General features: G+C 38.6%; 1 protein-coding gene across 1 annotated transcript in view; it reads left to right on the top strand.

Moving 5' to 3' along the window:
* The window catches only part of ARHGAP15 (Rho GTPase activating protein 15), a 332236-nt gene that overhangs the window by 220975 nt on the left and 85570 nt on the right, over positions 1 to 25691 (top strand). Inside the window, exon 11 of the mRNA XM_027890674.1 lies at positions 4113 to 4190. Within this exon, the coding sequence (XP_027746475.1) occupies positions 4113 to 4190 (78 nt within the window). The remainder of the gene's footprint in view (positions 1 to 4112; positions 4191 to 25691) is intronic.

The raw sequence follows: 25691 nt of genomic DNA, 5'->3' as shown, positions 1-25691 counted from the left end.
GTGCCCTTAGTAAACCTTAAAAAAAAAAAAAATTGTTTATAAATCAGATATTTATGGTAAGATGTATATGAAAACACCAGGAAAGAATTATAGTTTTAGGGAGAACATACCCTGATAATGACCTCTTAAATATTTGTAAAGATAGCCCTGGGCATCTGAGCCCACAAAATAGTTTATAATACAACAGCTTGATTACATAATGATACTTTAGTTTTAAAACGTATGATCTTTCTGTTTATGGGAAGGCATAATAGGCTCCTTTGAAATACAATAGTTTTGCCCTGAACATAACTGATTTTAAATGAAAGGACTAACTAAAGAATGCCTTTCCTCAAGTTTGTACTTCACTTTGTTGTTGAATCCAGCACGATGGTTTCTCTTACAAAACAGGCCTGGGGACCACACCTATTTCAGGATACATTAATTGTGAAAGTTCCGTGGGTTTCAGAGCAGGAAGTTACCTAGTACTGTTTAAAATGGTATGTTTGAAATCCCAAACCTTGTTATAAAAACAGAGAAATTTCTGTATACCACCATCCCCTCTCTCCCCACACATAAAGAATTTCTTTTTTTATATTCAATTTGAAGATATTGTCAAATATGGATTAAGATTAGACAGAATAAATGTGATTTGGGAGAGGGGTTTGTTCTATGTGAGAGAAAAGAATTGGTGAGAATGCTTAATTCCCAACAGTTCATAAATAACCAGGACAACTTCAGCCAATATCAAAATCTAATATTTTAAAACATATCTTTCAATAAATATATCACCTAAACTGTAATTTTCTCCTGTGTTTTTAATATTTCTCTGCAACACCTGGTTCCAGCTCAAATTGCTGCTGGATCTGACACTGACCTGCATTTATGGTTACTGCCATTTTGGGTAGAAATAAGAGTGTAAGAAATGTTTTAAATAAATGTTCTTCTACCGTCTTCTGTGCAGTGCAGAGGGCTCATAACATCCATTATTGCTCATGAAACTCAACCAAGACTGAGTCCTGTTCCTTTTCAACTTTCTAATCAGGAGTACCTGTTTAATTTTTGAGATAAAATAATTAAAATTTGCTCTAGTTTGGCAGCTGAACTGAGGTATTCTTGAGAAAGTTCTTTTCCTACATTTCTTATGCCATTACAAAGTATAGGGTGGAAACACTGAAAGCATTATCGTGCTTTTGCCTATAATTTCTAATTGTGGGTCCATCCTGTTCTCAGGTTCCTCATTAAAACAAACAGAAACAGAGTTGGAGGCTGGAATATAAAGCAAATAAAATACTTGTTCTCCTTTAGGGCAAAATCCAGTGATCCTTCCCTGATAAACCTCCCTACAAAACACAAGAAGGTCACTCTATAGTGAACTAAAGTTGACTGTATTACAATGAAGATTTTTTTTTTTTCTGAAATGTTCTTTACCACTATACTTAAACCCCAGAACCAGATAGGAAAGTCTGCAAGGCTTTTGTTTCATCTTGTTCCCTAAGTATTTATAGCCTGCTGTGAAGAAACACTGACAGCAGTGCAGTGATGTTTTATTGTTGATAGAGGTACCCTTAAAAGTGAATTTGCTTTGAAAATTGTTCATAGAATCGGTATATTAGAAATATAAAGATATATTTTTCTCTCTCTTTCTCTCTCTTTCTCCTTTATGCTTAATTGGATTTCCAAAATAAGTTGTTAACAATCCAGCTAAGATAACGTGGTCATGAAAAGGATGGCCAAATCCACCAACTGGCATTGGTTTGGTTTGGCTTAACCTTCAAAGTTCTTGGAGTAGAAAGTTGATGGCATGTGAACACTATAATTGGCTTGATATTCTTGGATATTTTCTTTTGATTTTTTTTTTTTTTACCTCTGCCATATTGTATAGTGCCCAAATGAAACGCTGATCAGACCTCATTTCTGAACCAAAATAATCTCCTAACAATAATAATGCACTTGTGTACTCCATGTTGCAAGATTTAATATCCACCAGTTTACAGCATAACTTCTCATTCTTACTTGATTTAGATGATTTACGCAGGTTCCAAAGTGATGCCCTTAATGTGAGACTGTTTCACCCAAAGCAACGTGGATTGCTTTCACTTCCATATATGCAGTAAGGTTAAGAATTGAATTGAGTTACATCCCAACAAAAGTTAACATTCTGTTTGGGAGTTTGTCTTTTTCTTACTTTGCTTTATTTTTCCTTTTTAATTTCTGGTTTAGTCTTCAGTTTACATGACATAATTCTTAATCCTCTACCACAAGAGTCCCACAATCCTATGCTGGGAATTACTCTTTCTCCCTCACTCTCCCCTCACTAGAACAGAATTAGACTCTTCAGATTTAGGATAGAATTGCATTACTTAAACATTTTAGTAATTTCCATTTGCTCATATGTTATATATCCAACAGATGGATAATTTCCAAGTTTTCTTGATTACCAAATCCTTTTTGATTTCTCTTAAATAAGCTTTTATTTTTAATCCCTCTGTAACCAAAGGGGACATCTTCCTGAAATGAATCATGTTGTAGGAGGTCCACAGGTGCAGGGAAGAAAACTGATAAAACACTCAGATAAGCAGTGCAAAATTATTACTAATAACCAGATAAGGGAATTATTATTAATTTTTAAAATAGATTATTTAATGCAAACCAAAGCAGGATGTTGCTAGCAGGATGGGCATAAAATGAGAACTATATTATGTAGAGAGGGAAAAAAACCACGCAAACAAACAAAATATTTTAGTTGTTTTCAGGCTTCATCAAAATGAAAAATATATCTTTTAAATGTTTAAGATCAGTGAGAAATATCTCCAAGCAGTTGAGTGCACTGGACACACCACCTGTGTGCCAGGGCATGATGCAAGACTCAAAAAGGACTTGAAGCTCAGCTTCTTCTTCTTCTTCTTTAACTGTTACTGCAACTGGGCTTTTGGACTTATTATCACTCTTCCCTATGGTCTCAGATTTCCTTTTTGCCCCACCTCAAATTGGTAAAATATTCCCCCTAGGTACATTCTTGGGAAATATTTCCTGAAAATTTTTGGGTTTGACAAGTTAGCTTTTTCCAAGAGAAAGGCTTTCTCTGAAACTGCTTGCCAAAAGCTGATTCAAACTTGTGTTCCAAGGGATAAGTAGCTTAAAAAAAAAAAAAAAAAAAAATTGGTTTGTGTAGATTCTCCTGGCTTCTTATGTATTTGCAAGTTTTAAATGTGAAATGACAATGTGCAGTTTAGTGGTTTTGATTTTTGAGCGTGCAGATTGGGTCGTTGTTGCACAACAGCTAATTCTTCTGGAAAAGGAGAGCAGTTCCCATGTGCTTTGAAATGCTACAGCTATGCAACCGGGGCTGGAAGTGCTATTTTAAACACTCATATCAGCAGAGCTTGCTGTAGGAGATAATATGTCACAAAAGGGAGTATGACATCTAGTTTCACCTAGAAGATAAACCTTGAGTAGATATGCAGGGAGAAACAAGACTGTCGGGTTGTCCTTGAAAAGAATGGCCTATATTAATGAAGAAATGTACTCCAGGGCATATGCTATTTGGGATATTTAATTTCATCTTCAAACCTGTCTGATCCACTATGAGGGATACAGTGGAGAAACTGTAGTTATGTGTAGTCTCACACACGTCATGATTTCAGGGTGGGCACCTCACCACTTTATTTTCAGAAAGGTCACAGCCTCAGAAATTCATGTCTGAAAAACCCAGACCCCAGACAGAGAAGTTTCCCTGGCACTATTAATACAGACACCCCACGTTTCAGCAGGGCTGGCACAGCATCGTGCCTGTCCCAAACAGCCCCTCTCGACGAGCTCGAGAGCTAATTACCTCTTCCTTTCCTGTCACACTCAAACCCCCCCTTTGCAGAACCATATTCTGCTGACAGAATTACAAGATAATTATAGCTAGGTGTTTTGTATTCACTTAAGTTAATCTACCACTTTTATTTCTCATTGTTGCTGTAATCAGGCAGGAGGCACTTCAGTGTTGTTGTCAGGTGGATTATTTTTCAGTCGTTCTCTCCGCTTCCCTCCTTCATACTTGTGAGGGTGCTTCTGGCTGCCTGACAGACGTACAAAGAAAAATACTTCTATGATCTAAAATGAAATATGTGTTTCTCTTTCAGGTCTAGATGTTGATGGAATATACAGAGTTAGCGGCAATCTGGCAACAATACAAAAGTTACGATTTGTTGTCAATCAGGGTAAGTGATTCCTCCACCCTGGTAATGTTTTGTTTAGTACTTAACTGTCTCAGATGACAGTATTTCAGGATCTGCTATACATTAGTGGCATAGAATGATGAGCTGTGTTTTGTAAGAGAGAGGAAAGGGAAGGTAGAAAGATATTGCACAGAGGGAAATGTCAGCTAGGAGAGAGGAAAAAAGAGCAGAGTAAGCAGAGGAAAATAGTAGTTAAGCTGGAGATGAGAAACAAACAACAAACAAATCTAAAAATACAGGAGGAAATGGAGACATGAAATAAGGTGGCAAAAAGCAAAGCATATGTAGAAACCAAAGAATCAAAGTGAGGGGGAAAGAAAAAGATTAAAAGGAAAAATAGCAGATTGTTTGGATGTTTGAAAGTTAAACAAAACCAAAAGTAGAACAGGGATCCAAAGGAAACCAGCAAAAGAGAAGAAGGTGCTGAAAAGAACTTAAAAGGAAATACTAAAAGTAGAGTACTGGCTCTGCCAAAGTAGGTGGAAGATTTACCAGTGATTTTGAAGAAGCAAAGATTTGACCCTAGAAAACGAGAAGAGCGATGATGACTATTTTGGGGACCTGCTAACCAGAATTAGAACCATCCTGTACATATTTACTGAATGTATTTCCACAGAGTCTGTGTATAATGAACATATTTCCACAAATGTAATTGCACATTTTTCACCCATGTGGCCTAAACAAATCCAGCATTGGTCAATAGGTGCTGTTACAGGTGTGGAAGCTAATATTGGGAGTTAATTAGTATAAATGACACATACAGTCATCTCTCCAAATGGTTTACTACTCCTGGCAAAGACTAACTCTCTCCACATTTAAAATCTTAGCAGATATCATCAATGATAGTGAACTTGATGATACTACCAAGCAAGAAAATAAAATTAAGTTTCTCAGAAATTAGGAAAAATACTAAATCTTAAACTGCATTAAAGACTTTTGAATTAATCAAGTATAAATATGAGGCTGCTTCAACGTTTTGTCCTACTTTTTTTCTTTTTTTTTTTTTTAATATAAGTTACCTGGAAACTATTACCAGAACTGCTAAATATTGCATATTCTGTGTGGAGGTGATAGCTGATGGAGGACAGCTTCCTCAATTAGCTTTGCACTATACATAAGCTAAGACTTTTGACTCAGATATTCTCATGAAATTGAGAGATAGGAGAGATACAAAAATATTCCCACCTTCAATCCTCCATTTACATCGCTAGGGAAAGTTTTAGGGGAGTAGTAGGTGTTTGCCACCTCCTCAGATGCTCCAGATTAGTCTTCTCTTCAGCTGAAATTGGAGGATGAACTCTGGTTTATGAGGAGTCAGTATTTATGCCAGTAAATTCAGCAAGACTGAATAAATCATCATTTACCAATCAGCCTCATGGTTTTGGTTCATGATCTGGGTTCCCTTCAATTTACATTTGTTGGGTAGTTGCGTGTCAAGCCTGCCTTGGCTTTCAAAAAACTGTACACTGTATTTTGTTTGGAGACAGAGAGGCACAAATGGGATTTTCTATCCTTCTTCACTGCCTAGGATCTTTGCTCAGGAAAAAACTGTGCCATAAAAATAATGATCCTGTCTATCATGTCTTGTGGCATCCAAAGGTTAACATACTTGAGGTTAACATTACTGCTCAAGTTTTCACCTAAAACAGATGGGCTGATGCTGTAAAGCTAAAAAGAAGTCTAAGCTGGCTTTTTGCAGCAGAGAATATACCAGACACCTTTTTCTTCTGATTTAAACTACTGTGAAAAATTAATATATAATGGTGAAGCTTACATTACAATAAAGCCACTCTGGCACTGGGTACTTAAGGTACATTGCAAGAAATCTGTCTACTGAGTGACCAAAGGAAATTCAAAGAAAACTAATGCCTCTGGAGGCCTATGTTACCATCTTATCAGTTGCGATAATTACTTTCTTGCGTTAGTCTTTATTGATACAACTAGGGCATTCATGCATTTTATATCATGACGGAATGGATTTTCAATGGGATGTGAAACTCCCCTTGAACATCCTTTAAAATCTCAGCTATAAAAAATTTCTAGCCAGGTCTGTACTTAGGTTTTCCTCAGGTGAAAGCATGCAGAAATAATCTCAATTCCTGTAAATCCTAATGCCACTTACAGTCCTCAAGAGTGAACCCGACACCCTGGGAGGGAAATGGGACGGCCCAGCATTGCCATTCCCACAGAATAATCCAGTAATTTTTGATCAGAACATTCAAGAAACAACACAGACACAAAGAATGGCTTTAAGATAGCCAACCACTGTTTGAATTGTTTAAATACATCCTTTCTCTGTGCTAGGTAGGAACCTGCAAGCAGGAAACAGCTCACTGAGTCACAGCGTACCTGAAAAATGACATGGGGACACGGGATTTATTTAAAATGTGCTTGGGAGGGCAGTAGCAATCTCCACCAAATATCCCCAAGAGCCTGACGTCTCCTATTAATTAGGTGCTGAGGTCAGCAGCAGTTTTAGGTGCTTCATGAGGGGAAAAAAGTTACTAGGAAAAGTAGTATGTGCTCCCAACCTGCATCCTGTTATCAGGAACAGTGTGGCAGCAGGACCAGGGTAGGGATTCTGCCCCTGTGCTGGAGAGTGTCCAAAGAAGGGCAACAAAGCTGGTGAAGGGTCTAGAGCACAAGACCTAGGAGGAGAGGCTGAGGGAGCTGTGGTTGTTTAGCCTGGAGAGGAGGAGGCTCAGGGGAGACCTCATCACTCTCTACAACTCCCTGACAGGAGGAGGGAGCCAGGTGGGCATCAATCAGTCTCTTCTCCCAGGCCACCGGCAGTAGGACAAGAGGGCTTGGTCTTAAACTGTGCCAGGGGAGGTTTAGGCTGGACATGGGAAAGAATTCTTTACAGAGTGATCAGACACTGGAATGGGGGGCCCAGGGAGGGGGTGGAGTCCCTGGAGGTGTTTAAGAAGAGACTGGGTGTGGCATCAGTGCCTCATGGTGTTGGGTCGTGGGTTGGACTCGATGATCTCAGAGGTCTCTTCCAACCTGGTTGATTCTGTGATTCTGTGTTTTCCCAGTCACTTGGAGCTCTGCAGTGTGATGATGGTTAATGACTGACTCCATACACCCCTTTCCCTCTGTAATTATTGCGACCTCCTCGGGTCAATCTTTGTACCTTCATTTTTCAGCACTCAACAGTGGGAAAGTGGTATTTATACACATGATTTTGCAACAAAAGAGATTTTCTTTTACTGTAGTTTAGTTGAAGTTTAATTTAATTATGAATGCAAACAAATGTTCTGACAAAGCCTATTTGCATTGCAGAGATTGACTGTACAATCAGTTCTTCTACAGGCCAAATACTTCCTGTTTGCTTTACCATTGCGTTACACCTACATTTATGGGCTATAAATAATATGTATCGCATCGAAAATTAAAGATCATAGAAGACACTCTAGGCTGGCTGCCGTATCAAAGGATTTTTTTATTAGAAAAATCATTAATTAGAATATAGCAAAGCTTTATTTGGCTCCTTTTCCTGTACTGATAATGTCATCTGCAGCATCAAAAATAAAATGAGAGAACTGGTGACTATGAAAGGGAAAGAAACTAACAGTTGACAGCTTTATCATTAAAGAAGAAGTAACAGTAAAAATATTTTAAAAACACAATTCTAGAAATTTTGGGATGAACATGGGTTCACAATTAAAAAAAAACCAACCAAACCTGTATCTTTTTAAGTTCTCTGAATATATTTTGTGTTTCATTCTCACTTCTTGAGGTAGGCAGCTCCTGAAGAGGGTTTTGACCTTGCCAACATGAGCATCAGCAGAACAAACTACCTTATTTACTTTATCCCTCTCACAGAGTTTTCTTTTTCTATAAAAGTCTATTGATATCACACCTTTTTTGCTCCTGTGCAACAGTATTATCTTTTATCTATGATTTATTTTCCCATTAAGAGCTGAAAAGATCAGTTGATCATAACAGGACCAGGATATAACATCTCTCAGCACTTTCTAAACTCTAAGTCATCATTTTTCAAATCACTGAATCAAGGCAGTAGAAGCTGCTTGGTCCAAACTGACATCAGTACTTTTCTTAGTCTACAAGCACTGAAAAATTTTGGTTTTACAAAGCAAGCTACCAGGCAGTCAATATTTTTGGCTAAAAACCTACAGTAAGGGCTTCTACAATAGCCAGAGATATTAGACATAGATATCTATTCCTCTCATGCTTTCCATATTATTGTTTAGTAATTGAAATGTTGAAAAAAACAAACAAACAAACAAACAAAAAAGGGCAAACCAAAACCAGATAAGATACTTGGCAATTTTTAGGGATTTTATGAAAAATCTGGAGGAGTTTTGCTTGTTTTAAGCAAGATTTAGTAAGTTAAAGACTTTACATATATTTATAAGGATATTCTTTTAATTCACACCTGTAGAAAAAAAAAGGGATAAAATACTGTTTATGGGTCTGTTAAGCCATATAAAGTGTGCTGGCAATTGCAGGGTAAGAGGATGCTGCTGAAAGCTCCATTATTTTGACCCCAGGCCGGGTCTGACAGGGCCCCAGGCAATGCTGGGAGTGCCCCAGGTGGGGCTGTTTAGAGCCATTAAGGCACCACTATATAAAAGTGAGGAGAGGAGGGGGCAATGCTTTTCAACAGCAGACTTCCGATCTGATGAACGAAATGCCAACAGTGAGGGGAAAAAAGTACATGAGAAATAAAAACAGAAGAAAAAGGGAAGACTTTTCATCCCTCAGAGTGCTAGTAAGTAAAAGTGATTTTTTTTTTTTCTCTGCTTTGCTTGAAGTCATTATGTTGATCATAGAATCCCAGAATGGTTTGGGTTGGAGATGACCTTAAAGATTATCTCATTCCAGTTCTGCTGTGGGCAGGGACACCTCTCACTGGACCGGGTTGCTTCAAGACTGGTTCAGCTTGGCCTTGTGTACAAGGTGTGATACCATTAGAATGTGACAAAAACCTTCTTTGGGCTAAGCCCTACAGGTTCCCTGTCAGGCTCACACCCACCTCTCTCAGAAATCCTCAGTTAATCCATGCTTGAAGATCAGGGGTACCTGGATAAGGAGGCAGAAGCCTCCTTCTTTATGGCTCATGTGCTAATCTGCTTGGTAGCTGGAAAGGAATTCAATTTCTGTGACTGTCAAACAAGCAATTTTCATGAGTACTAAATTAACTGAAAATAAAAAAATGGAGGTATAAAGGGTTCACAACACACTGCTGAAACACTAGGATTCTATCCTGATGCGTATATGTTCAAGGAAACTAACCAAAGAAATACAAATTTCAATACTTTTTGGTTCATTCAGTGAGTGTTGGTTCATGCATAATACAAGAGAGTTCCTAACTGTCTTTATATCCAGTGCTTTTTTTGCAAAATGTTTGGTATTTGCGGTTCAGATGACCTTTGCATCCCTTTATTTCATTTGGAATACCTTGTATGAGTTAACTGCAAAGCACCACAGACTATCCAGAGGTCAATTACTGTGTTTTTATGGTTCTGTTACTATACCTATATACCAAAACAGGGAGAAATATATGAATTTTTGCAGAAGCTAAATATTAAGTTATTGTAAAGAGGTATGTTTCTTGTGAAACATGGAAAAGAACAGCCAAAGATATCCAAATACTTCTACATTTATGGTGGAAAAAAAAAAAAAAAAAAGTGAATTTAATCTTACTGTGCCGTTTCCTTGAGGTAACAAAATCCAATTGGGCAAAAAAAAAAAATAATTAAAATATTTCTGTTGTTTCTTCTACAGTAATATAGTGAGGTATGATTCAGTTTAAGAAAAAAAATTAAAAGTAAAATTTAAACCAGAAATACGTGAACTGATTGAGAATATTTATTAACTAAATAATTTAATAATAAAGAAAATGCCTACTTGATTAATTGTTACAGAGTAAAAATTACAATAAAACTGTCTTGATCAGTGCTTTGCAGAAGCACCATTACTGTCTGTGCAGTTGTTTAACAAGGATTTAATTGGAAAGATAAGTGAATGCACATTTAAAAGTATTGTTAATTTGCTTTATAATCACCCCATCCTTCACAGTATTGACAGCACCAGGCACAAACCCCTTTCTCTTTTACAAGTATTATTTTCCATATGTGCACAATAAATTCTGAAGCAGTAATTGGAAATTTTATGGATTTCAACATACCTAGTGTTTTGAGTTTATAGGTGCCATATCCCTTCTCCAAAGGTAGCTCGTAGGTGGTATTCGAAGTAAAATAATTGCTTTTTTATTACCTATAGGGTGTTTTGGAGGTTGTGGTGTGGTAGTTTGTTGAGGTTTTTTGGTTTTGCTTTTTTTTCCCCCCATTCCTAAGAAATATCTAATTCTAATTTACTTTTCCTTTCCATTTGAAATATCAACAAAATCTTCACTTCAGCGTTATTTCTGATTTAATAAACAACAGCCGTCGAAAACAGTAATCTTCAATATGTTTATATTCCATCTGCACTTATATTTATTGTTCTAAAATGACTTGGATTAATCTAATTGACAAGTAATAGCCCAGACCATATGAGCAGCTAAGGATGATACCTTTAACCAGCAGGGTTCTTCAACCTAACTGACATGTTCTTTATCAATGAACTAGAAGAAAAGGGGAACAAATATTGGGTTTTTGTTTTCTTAATATTACTGATTCTATGAGCTTGCTGGGACCATATGTCTGAGCTTGGCTATCAGGAATCACAGGGGTTTTCTGGATAGCTCTGCCTCGGAAGGCAAAGCCTGTGGAGCCAACACAAGAGTAAAGCTGCCTTTGAAAGGGAGCCTCCAGGTCAACACAAATGGGCTGGGTGGTGTTGAAGGAAGCATTTAGAAGGGAAAAAGGGAGGAGGGAACTGAGTGAATAAAAGGGGAAAATGAAAAAAAAAAAAAAAGTGAAGAGAGAAGCAGCTCCTTTTCATAGCTTTATTTCTTTAAAATGAGAAAAATAGAGGGAAAATAAAAAACCAAGAACAATAAAAAAGAAAATTAAAACCAAACAAAAATAAAAACAATCAAACAAAACCAATCAATAAACCGAACCAAAAAAACTTCCCATTCAAAGTCACCCAAATCTTTCCATTGAACAAATATCTCCATTTCGAAGGCAGCCAGAAATTCTGATCCTGCCCCTTACAAAGGCTCTGTGGGCAGAGGAGAGCAGGTCCTCTCTCAGCTCCCAACCTCCAGAGAGTAGCTGCACACATGACAGTCCAAGAGAACTGTTGTGGGCTCCACTTTCAAAATTGCAGTAAGGACCACTGGATAAAAAGGGGGAAAATAAAAAGAGGGGTTGGTTCCCTCTTGCAGTCACTTTATGTTTGTGGGTCCTCAATTTCTTGTGTGTATTCCTTAGTGAGATTTCCCTTTATGTACTGCCATCTCATCCATTTTCAGATGCTTTAGGAGGCTATTGATTGTATTTTTCAGGCATATGTGAGCATCCTTAGAAAGGCAGGAACGTGCCATGGTTGGGGAGTGACCTTGGAGCCACCCTCCAGCCTTGGTGTCATTTGTGTGATCGAGTGCAGCCCAGGCAGCAAAGTCTTCCTCACGTCTGCCAGCAGTTATTCATGTGACTGGTCTCACTGAGAAACCGGTCAGAGTGATCCAAAGTTCACAATGGAAATATCAGGCTCAAACTGGGTTACTCGCTAGCTGAGAACCAAAATGTCTTGAAAGCCTTGAGTCAAAAATAGTTTTTTCTTTCTTTTTCACACTTCCCAGGCAAGCACAGAAAATAAAATGGACTGAAGCAATTTTCAGAAATAATTATAAAACAGCTTGCTTCTGGGTTAAGACCTGCATATGCCAAGCTGTAGCCAAGAATTTCAGGGTTTTTTAATTTTTTTTCCGAGCTTCAAAACTCTGACAACAGAATACTTTAATTGAGCCCACAGTAGTTGATGAATCAATTAATATGTGCATGTTACTGATGTGGGTTCTTCTTTTTCTCTCTATGCCTATTTTAAACTACAGAACATTATTTTTTTAATTGTTATTAATATTATTATCATCATAATAATTATTATCAAAAAGAAGGTTTGGTTTCTACATCCATTCCTTCTCTTTCCAGAGTGGAAAGAGGGTAACTATAGTACCTCAAACAGTGATTTGTAAATATAAGTCAGGTGACAAAATCTGATGGAAATAGTAAGTTTTACAACTGATGTTTTGAATTATTTTGTAAATAATGCACATTGTATCACAAAAAAATGGAGAGAATTAGAATCTTAACGTGTTTCCAGTAGAACTATTTTGGTTTCAGTGTGAAGAAGAAAACAAAACAGAAAGATATTCAGAATTCAAAGTCTTATACTACCCAATCTGTAGCTCTAGACACTCTAAAATTTCTCTTACCAGGGGTATTGTCGTGTTTTTCTTTTCATGCGATGAATAAGTCAGTAGAATGGGGCAGAAGAGGCAGTAGAATTGGGTTAGCGCGGTCAGCCACAAACATACCATGGATTTTATGGCATGTATTGTATGATCAAGCATTTAAAACATGCCTTTTATTCCTTCTCTAACCACAACACTATTTGCGTTACAATAGCGTTGTGCTTAGTAACACTTCAAGGAACTGAAGAGCTCCTTGATAACCCCTCAAGGAGTGTTGTTTACAGAAGGACTGTAGGTTTGCACGCCCTAGTGAGGGATTGCCTTTTTTTGGGGGGGGATGTTCATCGTTGTCACGGGTGACTCTTTGTTTGGGTTTGTTGTTCTGATAGCAACGCTACAGGAAATGCCATTCCACGCAGCTCCAAAAAAACAGGGAAAGGAGACAAATGATCGAGTGGTTTGTTAAGAGTATTTGCAGGAAAACTCTCCACCTAGGATTTTCAGGGTGGTGGAATCATCTCCAGAAGCTGGGGGTTGCCAGGCTTATTTACAGATAAGCTGAACCAAGTGTCAGAGGTGTTTTGCACAGGATGATCTTGAGCTGTGAGGGGGTGGATACCCTGGAGAACTAATTTGCATAATTCTACTTATAGTTGGTCACGCTCAGTGTTTTACAAGACCATGGTGTGGCCTAATATTTGGGGTGGTTTTCTCCCTTGTGGTCAATATCTGTAATTCTGTGGTTTCTGTGTAAAAGCAGATGGCAAATACGAGCTTGCAGTAGGCCTGCAACAAAAAGGGTGATGTTATATGTGGATGTACATCACATAATAGTCTGCAGGGTGACATGGGATGAGAAGTTACCACACCATGGAATTAGGCTTTTTCATGGTATTTGTGGTGTTTCTGTATATTGAGAATTGGGGAAACCATAAATGCTGTGGTAGATAGAAATGTTGTCAGTAGTAAGAGATTCTGTTTGGAGGAGACTTTGCTAATGCGTTTAACTCCATTAGTTAAGGGCTCTGGTGGCCAGAAGGAAAAGTTTAAAAAAAAAGAAAAAAGGAAAAAAAGGTAAAAAACTAAATTATAACTTCTGTGAGAACTGAAAACTTTTGCTTTTATGAGGAAACCTGTGTTCTTATATTAACTGTCTCCTTTGACCATACAACTTGTCTTAGAAATACATTTCTGCTGAAAACATAATAGTCTTCTTAAGAAATTTTCATCTCACTCCCAGTATATTTTTTTTACAGATTTAGGATTGAATATTCCTGTCTTTTTTCTTTTATTATTTTTTCTTTTTTTTTTTTTTTTTTTTTTAAATACTATTGTGAAAAAAATTCAGTGGAATTTTTTCCATGAGCACATTGTCAGAATCCTCGAAAGCATCTTCCCTTAATACATTCTTTGGGCATTTTGTTGTTGATTCAGTTACCTAATCGCTGTTATTTAGTGCCACTTGAGAGGATGCTGAGTGTCAGTGATCTTGGAAGGCTGGTGGGTCTAGCAGAGGATATACAGGGGAGCTGTGCCCTTGGAAATTGAGTGCTAGAGGCTGGGTGAGATGTCTTAGAGCATTTAAGAAACAATAGATGCCTGTATCTAGGAAAATGATTAATTTTTCTTGACTACACAATTGGCTTTTTCCCTTTAAAAAAATAAAATCCTATCATATATAAGTGTATAAAAATATTGCATAGATATTTAGGGAAACCTTTTTTTTTTTTTTTAAGAAGGAGCCTTAAGAAATACTGATAAAGTGTCACATCCCACTGTCCTGAAGAAATACACACCATATAGGCTAATATAAAGAAAGAGACATTGCTTTCGCCTGCTCTTCCAAGTCTTAATTTGCACTTTGGATTTATTATTGCAGGGATTATTAAGCATATTAATTTAAACACTAAGAGAGGTAGTCACACTGTATTTTAATTTCCAAGTTATGTATGGTACCAGAGTCTCAAAAGTGAGAACGTAGCACAGCTCTCACTTGGGTTTTCAGCTCTCACCCGAATGTTAACACCACTCAGCCTGTGCCACGCCTGTTGTCAGTACAAGTAACAGGAATTGTTCAGATCTCTCGAGATCAAAGGTCCCATTTCCCAACTCTACTGTAACAATCTGAGCCTAATCAAAGCCCTTCGCATGGACAAACACCTCGGGGTGAGTTGGGAGAGTGATGCCTTTTGAAATCATCCTGTGAATCCAGGGCTCTAATTTCAACTCATTGTCTCTTCCCTGTATAATTACTACTATTATTTATACAACATAACATGGTAAAACTTCAAAATAATCAGGATATGGAGAGTTGAATATAATGGAACAAATGTTTTATACCATTTTTTTCCCTTCTGCTTCAGGGTCAGTGTCCAATTCTGCTAGTTTATAATCCTTTTTCTGTGTCCCTGTTGCACACTTTTTTCCACTATTGCCAGCTGACATAACGTGGGAGACTTGGCTCACCCATGACTTGCACCCTGGGCTGACATTGGGACACATATGGGCAGGAGTTATTTTGGGGTGACAATAGCCTGGAGTTAGGTTATGCCAAAATCCTGACATAAACCTCAGCAGAATCTAAGCATAGCATTCCTCACCTCTCACAAGCTGAGTAAAGTTGATAATAAAAGGCATCTTTAACCTGAAACCAATTTTGCAGTGATGTTACCAGAATTTGCTGCAGTTGGGTTCATCACACTTTTAAATCCCATGATCTATAAAGACTGGATTGGGTAAACTATTAGAAAGTGGAAAAAAAAAATCTCTTGCAAGAGAGTAAGATAGATTGCTATTGCTGGATTTTTACTTCTTGTAAAAGAGAGATCTCTCTTTTTTTCTACTTCTTTTTTTTTTTTCCTTTTCCCGGTGTAATCAGATAATTAAAAAACAAACAAACAGGGATTTCAAAACACATTTCCATCAACCAACATTATGTGCTTATGATACAGAAGATTGAGAACGACTTAATTAAGTAGATAGCAGCAGTGAGGAGAAGATGGATGTGAGGAGGAGGAGATTACCCACTCCTGGAGGAACTTTCTTTAGCTGGCGTCGGGTGCCTTTCTAGAGACAGGGCATTGGTGGAAAAGGAAAATACAGGAGAAAAATAGCAAGAAGATTATATCACTGTGGCTCTAAAAGCTGTTTCTTGCTGTAAGAAAAGCTAGCTGCTTGCTCATTGTTTTGTTCAAGGATGATGTTGACATCAGCTGAGGAGGCAGGATAATGAGTTTTGAAGTAAAGGAGAAGGAGAAAACCATTGTGCTCCAGCATCTGAATAAATTTGAGTGAAGCTACATGATGCCAGACTTAAAGTCTGTATGGGTGGGATGGGATGGGATTGATCCTATCTAGAACACAAGCTGGAGCAGTTGAGAGGGGAAACTAGAGTCATGAAACTACCTGGGCTGAAGAGCGATAATAGAGGCACCCAAACCAACTAAAAGAGCAACACCAAGAGCTTCTGGTATCATCAGATGTCCTGAATCTAGGAAAACACACTAACTTTTGTTTTTCTGTGTTAGTTTTTTGCACAGATGAAGACACTACAGGAACTTAGAGATACGTATTTTTGAATCAGAGCCACATGATAAAGCATTCAAACATAATGCAAATAATTGCGAACTGATGTATCCAGCAGTTTAAAAAAAAAAAAAGAAGAATAAATAATTTAGCTTTACACATGGGCAATCCTTGCTAAAATCGCAAATCAGAAGTCTTCTGTTTGAATGTATTTTATTTTGTTAATGGATTCACTCATATGAAAGGCATCTAATTGTATAATGTATTATTAGTCATTTTCTTTGGCATGCTATTAACTTTAAATAATTCTAATATTTAACATTTTATAACATGCACAACAAAGTTCTATCTCCGGCAGAGAAAAAAAACATGCATTAATAATAAAATTTTCAGAGCCCTTTTTGCTGTGTATGTTGTGATACATATTTGAGCAGAAACATTGAAAATTGAAGTGTAAAGTAACAAAGCCTGTTAGACGGCATTTAAAAAATATACATTGTAATGTGCTGTGGTCCTATAAATACAAGAGCTGGAATATAATTCAGTGCAATTAACTTATTTTAAAATTGAGGCAGATATAAAGTGTGATAGGATATAACTAAGTGCATCCACTTGATGTCTGCTCAGCGATCGCTGAGCTGGAGTGTATGAAATGGTGATTAATGCCTACTAATGGAAGTGGTCTCCACCACAAGTTGTGAGCTCTGGGGTTGTGGCTGGCTATAAAAACCACACACAGCAACACTGATAATCTCCAGTAAATCCCCAAGTTTTTCCTGGGCTAGAAATAAGATGACAGGTCACATTAGAAATTTTCTCCTTATGGCGTTTTTCTTTTTTTTTTTTTTTTCCCTTTTGTTTTAGTAGGTCAGATCTTGTTCCTGTGTGATGTGGAAGTATTATGGGAATGAACAGTGTCTAAGCTGCTTAACAAATGCACACTTTCCCCACACCAATCTGTTTTCTGGGGACAGCCAGGCTAGTGCTGTACAGCATCCTCTCAGTTGGGTGCTATTAATGTTAATAAAATGCACTTAGCACTTAACATCTCAAGATCTCAAAAGAGCTTGCAAAGCAGCATCATTATCTTTACATTATGGGTACGGAAAATGAAGGATAGGGAGAGTAAAAGATTTGCCCAAGTTTCCATGGTAAATCAGTGACAGAGCCAGGAGCAGAGCCAAAATCTGTTGATTTATAGTCAGTCTCCTATGTAGTGTGCCGTGCCGTTTCACCAAACTCCATTTGCCAAGTCCCTACTGTGTACAGAGACTGCAGATAAGGCTGCAGCCACCCTCTGAAACGTGGATTTTGGGCTCAGGATAACGCAAAGCCAAATTTGGTCTTCAAATGCAGGTCTCCCTTGTGATGCCTCTCCAAGTGCAGGGCCACCTGTGCCATGGACAGTGGGGCAAAGACCCATGAATAACCGAAACTGCTCTGTGCTGGGGCTACAGAATAAAGGGAACTAGTCCTTGAGGACCCCCCAGGTATGTTTTACATGGGAATGAGGTCCTGGTTTGAATTCCTGTGGTCGCAGGGATGCGTTGCCACGCATCGTGTTTGGCATGACTAAGCCTCGTGGAGCTGTGTGTTTGCACAGAGTATTTTGTAGTCACTTTTGGAAATGACTCCATCGAGATAATGTATGAGCAGATATGTATGTTGAAGGGCTTGTGCTAACATCTCTGTGAGATACCAAAATATTGCTAGCTATATTTGGTAAGCAGGGAAATGAGGAGCTGAGTAACGTGCATACGGAAGTTTGTGATGATTCAGGAATACAAGCCAAATCTCCTTGTTTCAAACCCTCTGCCCCAGCCCCAGGGTCATCCTCTCTTCAGCTCGCTCAGGAGACAAAATACACACCAAAAGCTACAAAGAATCAGCTGTGTTCCTGCCAGCCTGCATCACAGAAGTGATCAGGTAGGGGATGGGTTTGGTCAGGAGAGCATCCTTCCTTACAGGAGTGAAACGTCCACAAATCTACCTCACACTTCTTTGCCTCTGTTTACAGTAATTGTATCAGTTGTAATGATAGTTTTGGTGATTCATTTCTTCAATGGTTTGCACGTGGTTGCCGGTGTTTCGAGGGATTGCCCTCAAAGAGCAAAGGTATAGAGTAAACAGGGCAACAAGGAATTATTTGTGTTAGAGGAAGGGAAAAAGCCAGCTCTCTGATCACCTGTCTGGAATTCCTGAGGGACCACGTCCTGCCTGTTGAGAAGGTCTGACTGAGCTGGGGTCCTCAAGTTTCCAGATTATACATGATACAAGGCACTGAGTTACCTACAAGAGGGTCTTTCCCCTCTGCTGAGCCTGCACTGGTCAGCTCTTCCCAATTCTCCCCAGTGGTGTAGGTAGCATTTATCCTTAGCTTTCCTTCTTCCTGCTGGCTAACAGGTTTTAGCCACCTCTACTCCTATCTCAGCCAAGTTTGGATTTACTGCAGTACTTCCTGCAGTTATCCCAGAACCATAGAATATCCTGATTTAGGAGGGACCCACAAGAATCATCGAGTCTAACTTCAGTTCACTGCAAAGGTGCTGCAGTTGAGGCATCTACTTTCTTTCTTCCCACTGCTGGACTGAGGACTTGGGGTCCTGCCAGCAAAGATAGGGCTTCATGATGCCATGATTTGATGTCAATAGAAGTCGATGGCTGTTTGTTCTCTAAGAGACATTCTGGCTGCAGACTCCATGAATAGGTGTGTGTGTCTGAGCTCAGCTTGGCTGCTCATAGCTCCCCAAATGTGCGTCTCATGTCTGCATACAGCTTGTTGTTTGTTGTTTTGTTTGTTTGTTTGTTTCCCCACCCTGTGTCTAAATGGCCCTAAAAATCTGAGTTATTCTTTCTCTCTCATCCTGGTGAGTGATATCAGAGTGCTTTGAAACACTCCAGGTTTGCAGTGAGGCTCATACTGCTGTGTAATTTTGAGTGTCTGTGCTGTTGAAAAGGAAGAATTTAGGTTGGGCTTTGTATGAAAAAAAAAATATACAAGCTAATGTAAGGTGGACAACTTTATTATACATCAATATGCATTTAAAAGTCCCAGTTGGAAGAGAAAGCAAGATAACAGGAACCACAAACATGGATTGGATTATTTCTTGTTAAGCAAATGTAATACTGTGAAAGATTGACAGCACGGGAAACTGGAGTCCTCCATTTATCCACACTTCATTCCTAATATCTGGCTTCAACAGCAGATTGTAACCATAGAAAGGCTACAGACTCTGGGTGAAATGGCACTCCCTTTTGGATCCAGTTTTATAAAAGAAAACAATTATTCACAGAATGCGTGTCTTTATTCTTTATTGCACATTTCAAAGTCCCCATGAATACTCATTTGCATGTGACAGCTAATGCTGCATCTTGTATTGGCCAGTAAGAGGCATGATTGCACTAAATTGGAAGCAGCAGGCACAGGTTTTCTTTTAAGAATGGGGGTGGGGGTAGCCATCCACTCGTACTGTTCTCAAGTCTTCAGTCAAAACGGTTTTAGAACAGTTGCAAGTCTAGTTACTGGGATAATAAATCCCAAATTAACTGAATATGCAGATTTCACTTCCATTAGGTTACACTCTTTATCTTTTGTTAACAAACCTAACTTTTAAAACGATCCAGAAGTAGCGAATTTAAAATACCGGACTTGTACTTCAGGAGTGAAAAATGAGAACAGTAACGCACCCAAACTCTTTTTATTATTTCTCCCCCCACCTTTTCTTTTTCTTTTTTTTTTTTTTTTTAATAAACCCAAATAAATACATTTGTTTACCGTGCATAATTTTTTCAGAATGATCCTGTTATGTGACTGACACACAGGACGGCAGAACCCCGGCAATGCAGACAGGCTGCTGCCAGCACTGCTTACAATAAAAATCCATATACACAGCAGCCACAGAAAATATTTTTTTGGTAGCACATTCCGCTTTCCTTTAGAAATGCGTGCAGCTTCTGCTCAGAAGCACGGGAAGATAACGAGATAAATACTTCTATGGTTCCTGTGTAATCTCTTTGAAAATTATCTGAATATAATGGGGACAAAAGCAGCTCCTTGAAAACTACCCGAAACTCACTCTTCTCTTAAATGTAATCTCCCAGCGTAATCAAAGAGCAGAGGAATTAGCTGCTTATAAGAGTGAGGAGATTAAGGAAAACACCTTGAAAAGGTTTATTACAGAAAGTGTGTATCATGATCATTCCTTTCCAAAAAGTTAAAATTGAAAGTTGCTTTCCCCCCACCACCACCCCTCCTATTTCCCGACAGCTCAAGGCTGTCACATTTTTCGTTAGAATGCCCTAAAATGCCACAGGAATTGTAGCTAGAACATCAGAAAGTTATCATGCATGCAGTTTAACAACGACATTACCTACAGTACGTTGGGTTTTTTTCCCATCAAGAAAACTATGTAAAAACCATTGCATTCCAAGTAACAGACAGGACTTACTTTGTAAGATGGATTTCAAAAGATCTGGAGGCTTCTGTTCCTTATAAAACTATGCCAAAGACTATTTAAGTGGCCAGTAATATAAACATTATGCTACTAACACTGAACAGTTTATCACATAAATATAATTATCTTCTTTTAGAAGAATAATAAAAGCCGAATCCATATGTTACACATTATTTAAAATTGTTTTCTGCAAGATGTATTAATCCCAGCGAAGAAGCAATTCTTCTGCTATAGGAGTAGAACAGCAGTTTTATTTTATTACATTGTCATTGTTTAATTTGTTTGTTCCCGGTAGTAGTTTCACAGATTTTTATGAACTGTTACTTTTATGGAAAGTCAAGTTACAAATGATGGACGCTGTTTGCTTGCAGGAACAGAAAGGTCATGAAGGTAGATAATGCATTTATTTATTTACTTGCTGTACTCAACTTTTTTTTTTTTTTTTTTAAATCCCTCAATTCTTAGCAGAAGCTAAAATAACTTGTGGTTTTTAGACCCAGGAGGCACATATTTTGATATTGCTCCTCAGTAACACTGTTAGCTCTGTAGTCTATTCAAATTTGGGAGTAGAATTTAAAGCTCGGATAAACAGCGTTTGGTAGCAATGGCTGTGCAGAGCTTACAGTTTATCTTTAGAGAAATGTGATCTTGCAGCTAAATGTCACTTTGTGTATTTGTTTTTATGAATTTGAGCTGAACACTATAGTAAAAATTGTTTGCTAAAAGCCAGTTCCAGTTGGGACTAAATTATTTTCCATTGATTAAAAAATAACTTTTGTTTTTTCTTGTTAATGTAAAGCTTAATAGTGAATTCTTCGGTTTTAGAATTTAAAATTAACTGTCATGTGCAAACCTGAACTTCAGATTACTCATAGTGTAACCTAATGGCAAGATGAGACTTTAAATAACTTTGAGACAAAAAGCAGCTCTTAAAAATTGACTCTTTAAATGAAACACGGAAAAAGGGCTTAAGCTGCTGAAATATTTTGGGCATGTTCTCATCTGTAAATGAAACTGAAATATCTGGCCTATTTAAACAGGAACAAGTCTAAAAATATTTTCATTAAAAAAAATTAATTATAGCAGCCTCACCAATAAAACAGTAAGGTACCTAACAAAGTAAATGCAAGAGAAAGTACATCATGCCAAGTGTATGAAGCATTTAAATTATAATATAAATCAAAATCAAAGTATAAGAAAAATAATAATAATAATTACTATTTCTTCTTGTTTCACGGTTAACTCATTGTTATCAAATATGCAAAATACAAGAGAGATTTTTTTGATCTCAGATACTTAATGGTTGATTGTAAGAGCTGAAAGAAATTTCTCTGTGCTGAAAAATGCACATTGTCTGTCTGCTTTTAACCAGAGTCTTCCTCAGCTGGAACACCACCAAGTTTTTTGTTTGCTGTCTATATCCCAAATAGGAAGTACATTGCCATTGCTTGTTTGAATCATAGTCAGACCCTACCAACAGTTATTCTCCGATTTTTATTTCAATTCTTAATGGGTTGTGGTTTGAACATTGCTTTGACTGAAGCTAGTCACCAGCAAATCTCATGTGTGCCCTGTGCTACATCGCTTTTAGTCTGTCCAGTTTTCATTAGGATAAAATAAACCACCAAATCCCAGGTTTTTCCTTTTTTTTTTTTTTTTTCTTGTCAATCCTGGTACACACTGTTCAAGCTGCATAATGTGATGTGCATTAACACATATATATTTGCCTAGACAAAAAAGTCTGTGCTTAAATAGATGCTGACTCCAGATATGAGACACTTAACATTGTCTCTCTCTCCGGTGTCGTTTCATCTCTTTGTGCCTCCCTTTCCCACTTCACCTTTTGTCTGCCTTAACTGCTTCAATTGTAAACTTTTTCTCACCCTCACTATGTGCTTTTATAATGCCTGACACAATAGGGTATGGATCTGATGAGGGCATCTTGTCACTCCTGTAGTTATAATAATCCAGATGGTGATACCACTTTAATAATAATAATAATAATACCATCACCACCACTAATAATCAACATTATGCTATTTTTTCCTAAGAGCATTCACATCCCTGGCTGTGAAACCTCCCCCTTTCAAACTCTCTATAGAAAGTCACTAAAAGTTTTAAACGTGGAATTTTTAAGGATGTATTTATTTATTTAGATTTTTCATATTAAAAAAAACAAATCGCATTTATCTGCTGCAGTTTTAGAAGTAACAAGATGAGTTTCAACGTGGCCATGAAAAATCTAACTCATTGTTTCACATTACCATATATATTGGCCCAGATGTATATGTGTGAGGTTTCTTGTTTGTTTTGTTTTTTTTGCTGTCAAGGAAATTACAGCAACACATTTTTATTTCCTTTGTCTGCGCGACAGAGTGGGATACACTCGGGTCAAATGTTGGAAGTCCATTTTATATTATAAATACATTTTAGATTAGGGCATACTTTTTGCATATGTAAGCAAGATTATTAGGAGGTATTCTAGTTGCTCTTCAGCCTGAGAATAGTTGTTGACACTTAATTAAGGAATATCTGGGATATTTTTAACCTAGATCGGTTCAGTGACCCAGTTTCTGGCTTAGCCTGAGTTGTGTAGGTGCAATTCAGGGGACAGTGATGCACAGCCCAGCGAGTCAAAATGAGTGGGTAGGGCTGGGCAAGAGCATTTTTTACAGGCTTTGAGCACCATCGGCAGCAACTTGTCCATCAATGTGCTGAAACCACCCAAACAACTGCCCGAGACCACTAAATGGGATTGTCTCCTCATTAACCATCCCGTTCCCGAGGAATAAATAGAGCCCATGTGGGAACTGGGAGGCAAAACATGGCAGTGGTGGAGCACAGGCAAAAAATAATACGGGCTGAGGCTGGAAGGAGGGGTGTGAGGAGGGATATGCTATTTTGGGGGGGATTAGAAGGCAGGAAAGAGCTGCTCAGTTGGGTACTCCAGAAAACCAGGGAGGAGGGCAATGGAGTAACCAGGAGGTTTTGTAAATAACCCCAGCTCTGCTGCCCCTGGAGAGTAAATAGCGTGGGCATTCCTCTGCTAAGCTTGTGTTACAGCCCTGTCAGCCAGGTCTCCCTGGGGAAGCCACCACGGAGCCAGGGCTCGTGTCCGGACCGTCCCAGGAGAGGTGGAGCTGGGGAAGAGCCAAAACTCTGGAGGAATGGTGTGACAGGAGGAATGGGAATGGGAGGGCACCGCAGAGATCACGATTTGGAAAATGAATAAACTTGGCCAGGGTTCATCCCGCGTCAAGCACCAGCCCAACTCTCCTCCCAGCAGGAGGGTGCTGGAGCAGAGGGAGCTGGGTCCAGGAGTGCCCACTGGTAAAAAGGAGTGTGCTATATTTGAAACCTCTTCTGCCTCTGCCCAGTCCACTGGTGTGCTTTGTTTAGGAGGGGAAAAACATGTTTCACATGCATACTGCTGATTTACTCTCAGAGGGCCAGAGTTCACATTTTATTCAAGTCAGACACCAAAACTTTGGGCATTTCTCTTAATTTTGTGAACCCATAATAGCTTTCAAAACTGGACTTAATATTTCCTAGGAACAGAGTTTCTCAGGATATTCTCTGTACCTCCTTAGCCTGACAGGAGATACCATGAGAACTATCATTCTTGTATTAATTTGACATTTTTACTTTAAAGCAGATTCTGTGAGTGGGAGAGGGAAGGTGGAATTTAGATACTTCAGAATTATTTGGCTCCGCATCTATTTATTCCACAAATAGATAATATTTCAGTGGAAACCACTGAGGTCTGACTTTTTTGAAACTCTCTTGCCTGTCCTCATTGACTCAATTTTGAAACAACCCACTGGCTTTAAAACAGATGTGATCCTCTGAGCTTCTGAACGCCACTGTAATGCTTCTGAGCTTCTCAAATCATGGCCAAGACCTTGTGCAGAAAGCTATGCATGTCACCAAAGCTGTCCAGCATCTGACAAGACCAGTTCTTAGTTCTTTGTGACAGGCAACTAAACTGACAGTGATGGTGATGGGGTCCCTCCTCTCCTAAATCATCGTATCCATAGGGGGAAAAGGGTTGGGGTTGAGAGATGGGGTGAACCAGGACTGCCCCATACACACCTGTCACATCGTCTGTCATACGTGTCCTTACCCAATTCCCAAAGGCAGGATCCCCAATAAAATAAAACTGCAGGAAATATGCAGTATGAAGGAAAAACATCAGCACTGATAGAAATGTGGGGATTTGGGTTTTTTGTTTGGCTTGGGTATTACTTTTTTTTTTTTTTTTTTAATAGCTTCATAAATATGTGTTCCCAAGGAAAATAATTCCCAAAGGCAAAATGGTAAGGAAGCCGATTCATTTGTCATGGTGTCAAGTTTGTTCCTGAACGGAAGGATTTCCCATGTACTTAGCAAGTGAGAGAAGTCTGATTAAGGCTAAGAATCTCCTGCTTAATTAAGCTTCTCTACACCCCTTGAGGGCAAGCACTGTCTTCGTTTTACGTATAGGTAAACTACACCATAGAGAGGTGAGAGGCAATTCCTTTTCCCTGAGCAGAGCATGGCAGATAAGGACAAAACATCTCAGCAGGTTCTGGAGGAAATCCTCCCCTCCTTCAGCTTTGTGGTGTCAGTACCTCCTAATGCACTTGGCAGCCCTGAAAATGCCCCATCCCGGGGAGCGTCCAAGGCCAGGTTGGACAGGGCTTGGAAAAACCTGGCCTAGTGGAAGGTGTCCCTGCACATGGCAGGGGGTGGAATGAGATGGGCTTTTAAGAGCCCTTCAAACACATACCATTCTAGGCTTCTGATTTTATGATATTCAGCTTCAAATTTTGGGTGCATGGTCACTGTAGGTGGTTGTATCTGGGGCAGGATAACCCACTAGAAGGCAGGGAAATTGGATTCCACCTGTGTGAGCATTTGGTGCCTTTCTCCAGGCTGCTTCCAGAGCTCGCCTCAATCTGCTTTGGACCTGATCACAAGTGAGCAGTTGGGACTGCACAGGCAGTGGTGGAGCAGGGTAGATATTCCCAAATCACCTTTCCTCTCCAACAGGCAGAATCTTAATTTCTTTTAATAGAATTAAATATCCCACTTGCGATTTCTAAGGGTATCTTTAATGCCCTCACACTTTAATCTCTGCTGAGATGTAGGTTGTATGTTTACTGGTCAGGAACAAGCAGTAGAAAAGGTGTT

This window comes from Empidonax traillii, unplaced genomic scaffold, assembly GCF_003031625.1.
Source record: "Empidonax traillii isolate 1590-97213 ecotype Southwest subspecies unplaced genomic scaffold, ASM303162v1 scaffold294:size1087701, whole genome shotgun sequence".
Classification (NCBI taxonomy): Eukaryota; Metazoa; Chordata; class Aves; order Passeriformes; family Tyrannidae; genus Empidonax; species Empidonax traillii.
The sequence above is the reverse complement of the archived record's forward strand: the minus strand, read 5'-3'. Positions and strand labels throughout refer to the sequence as shown.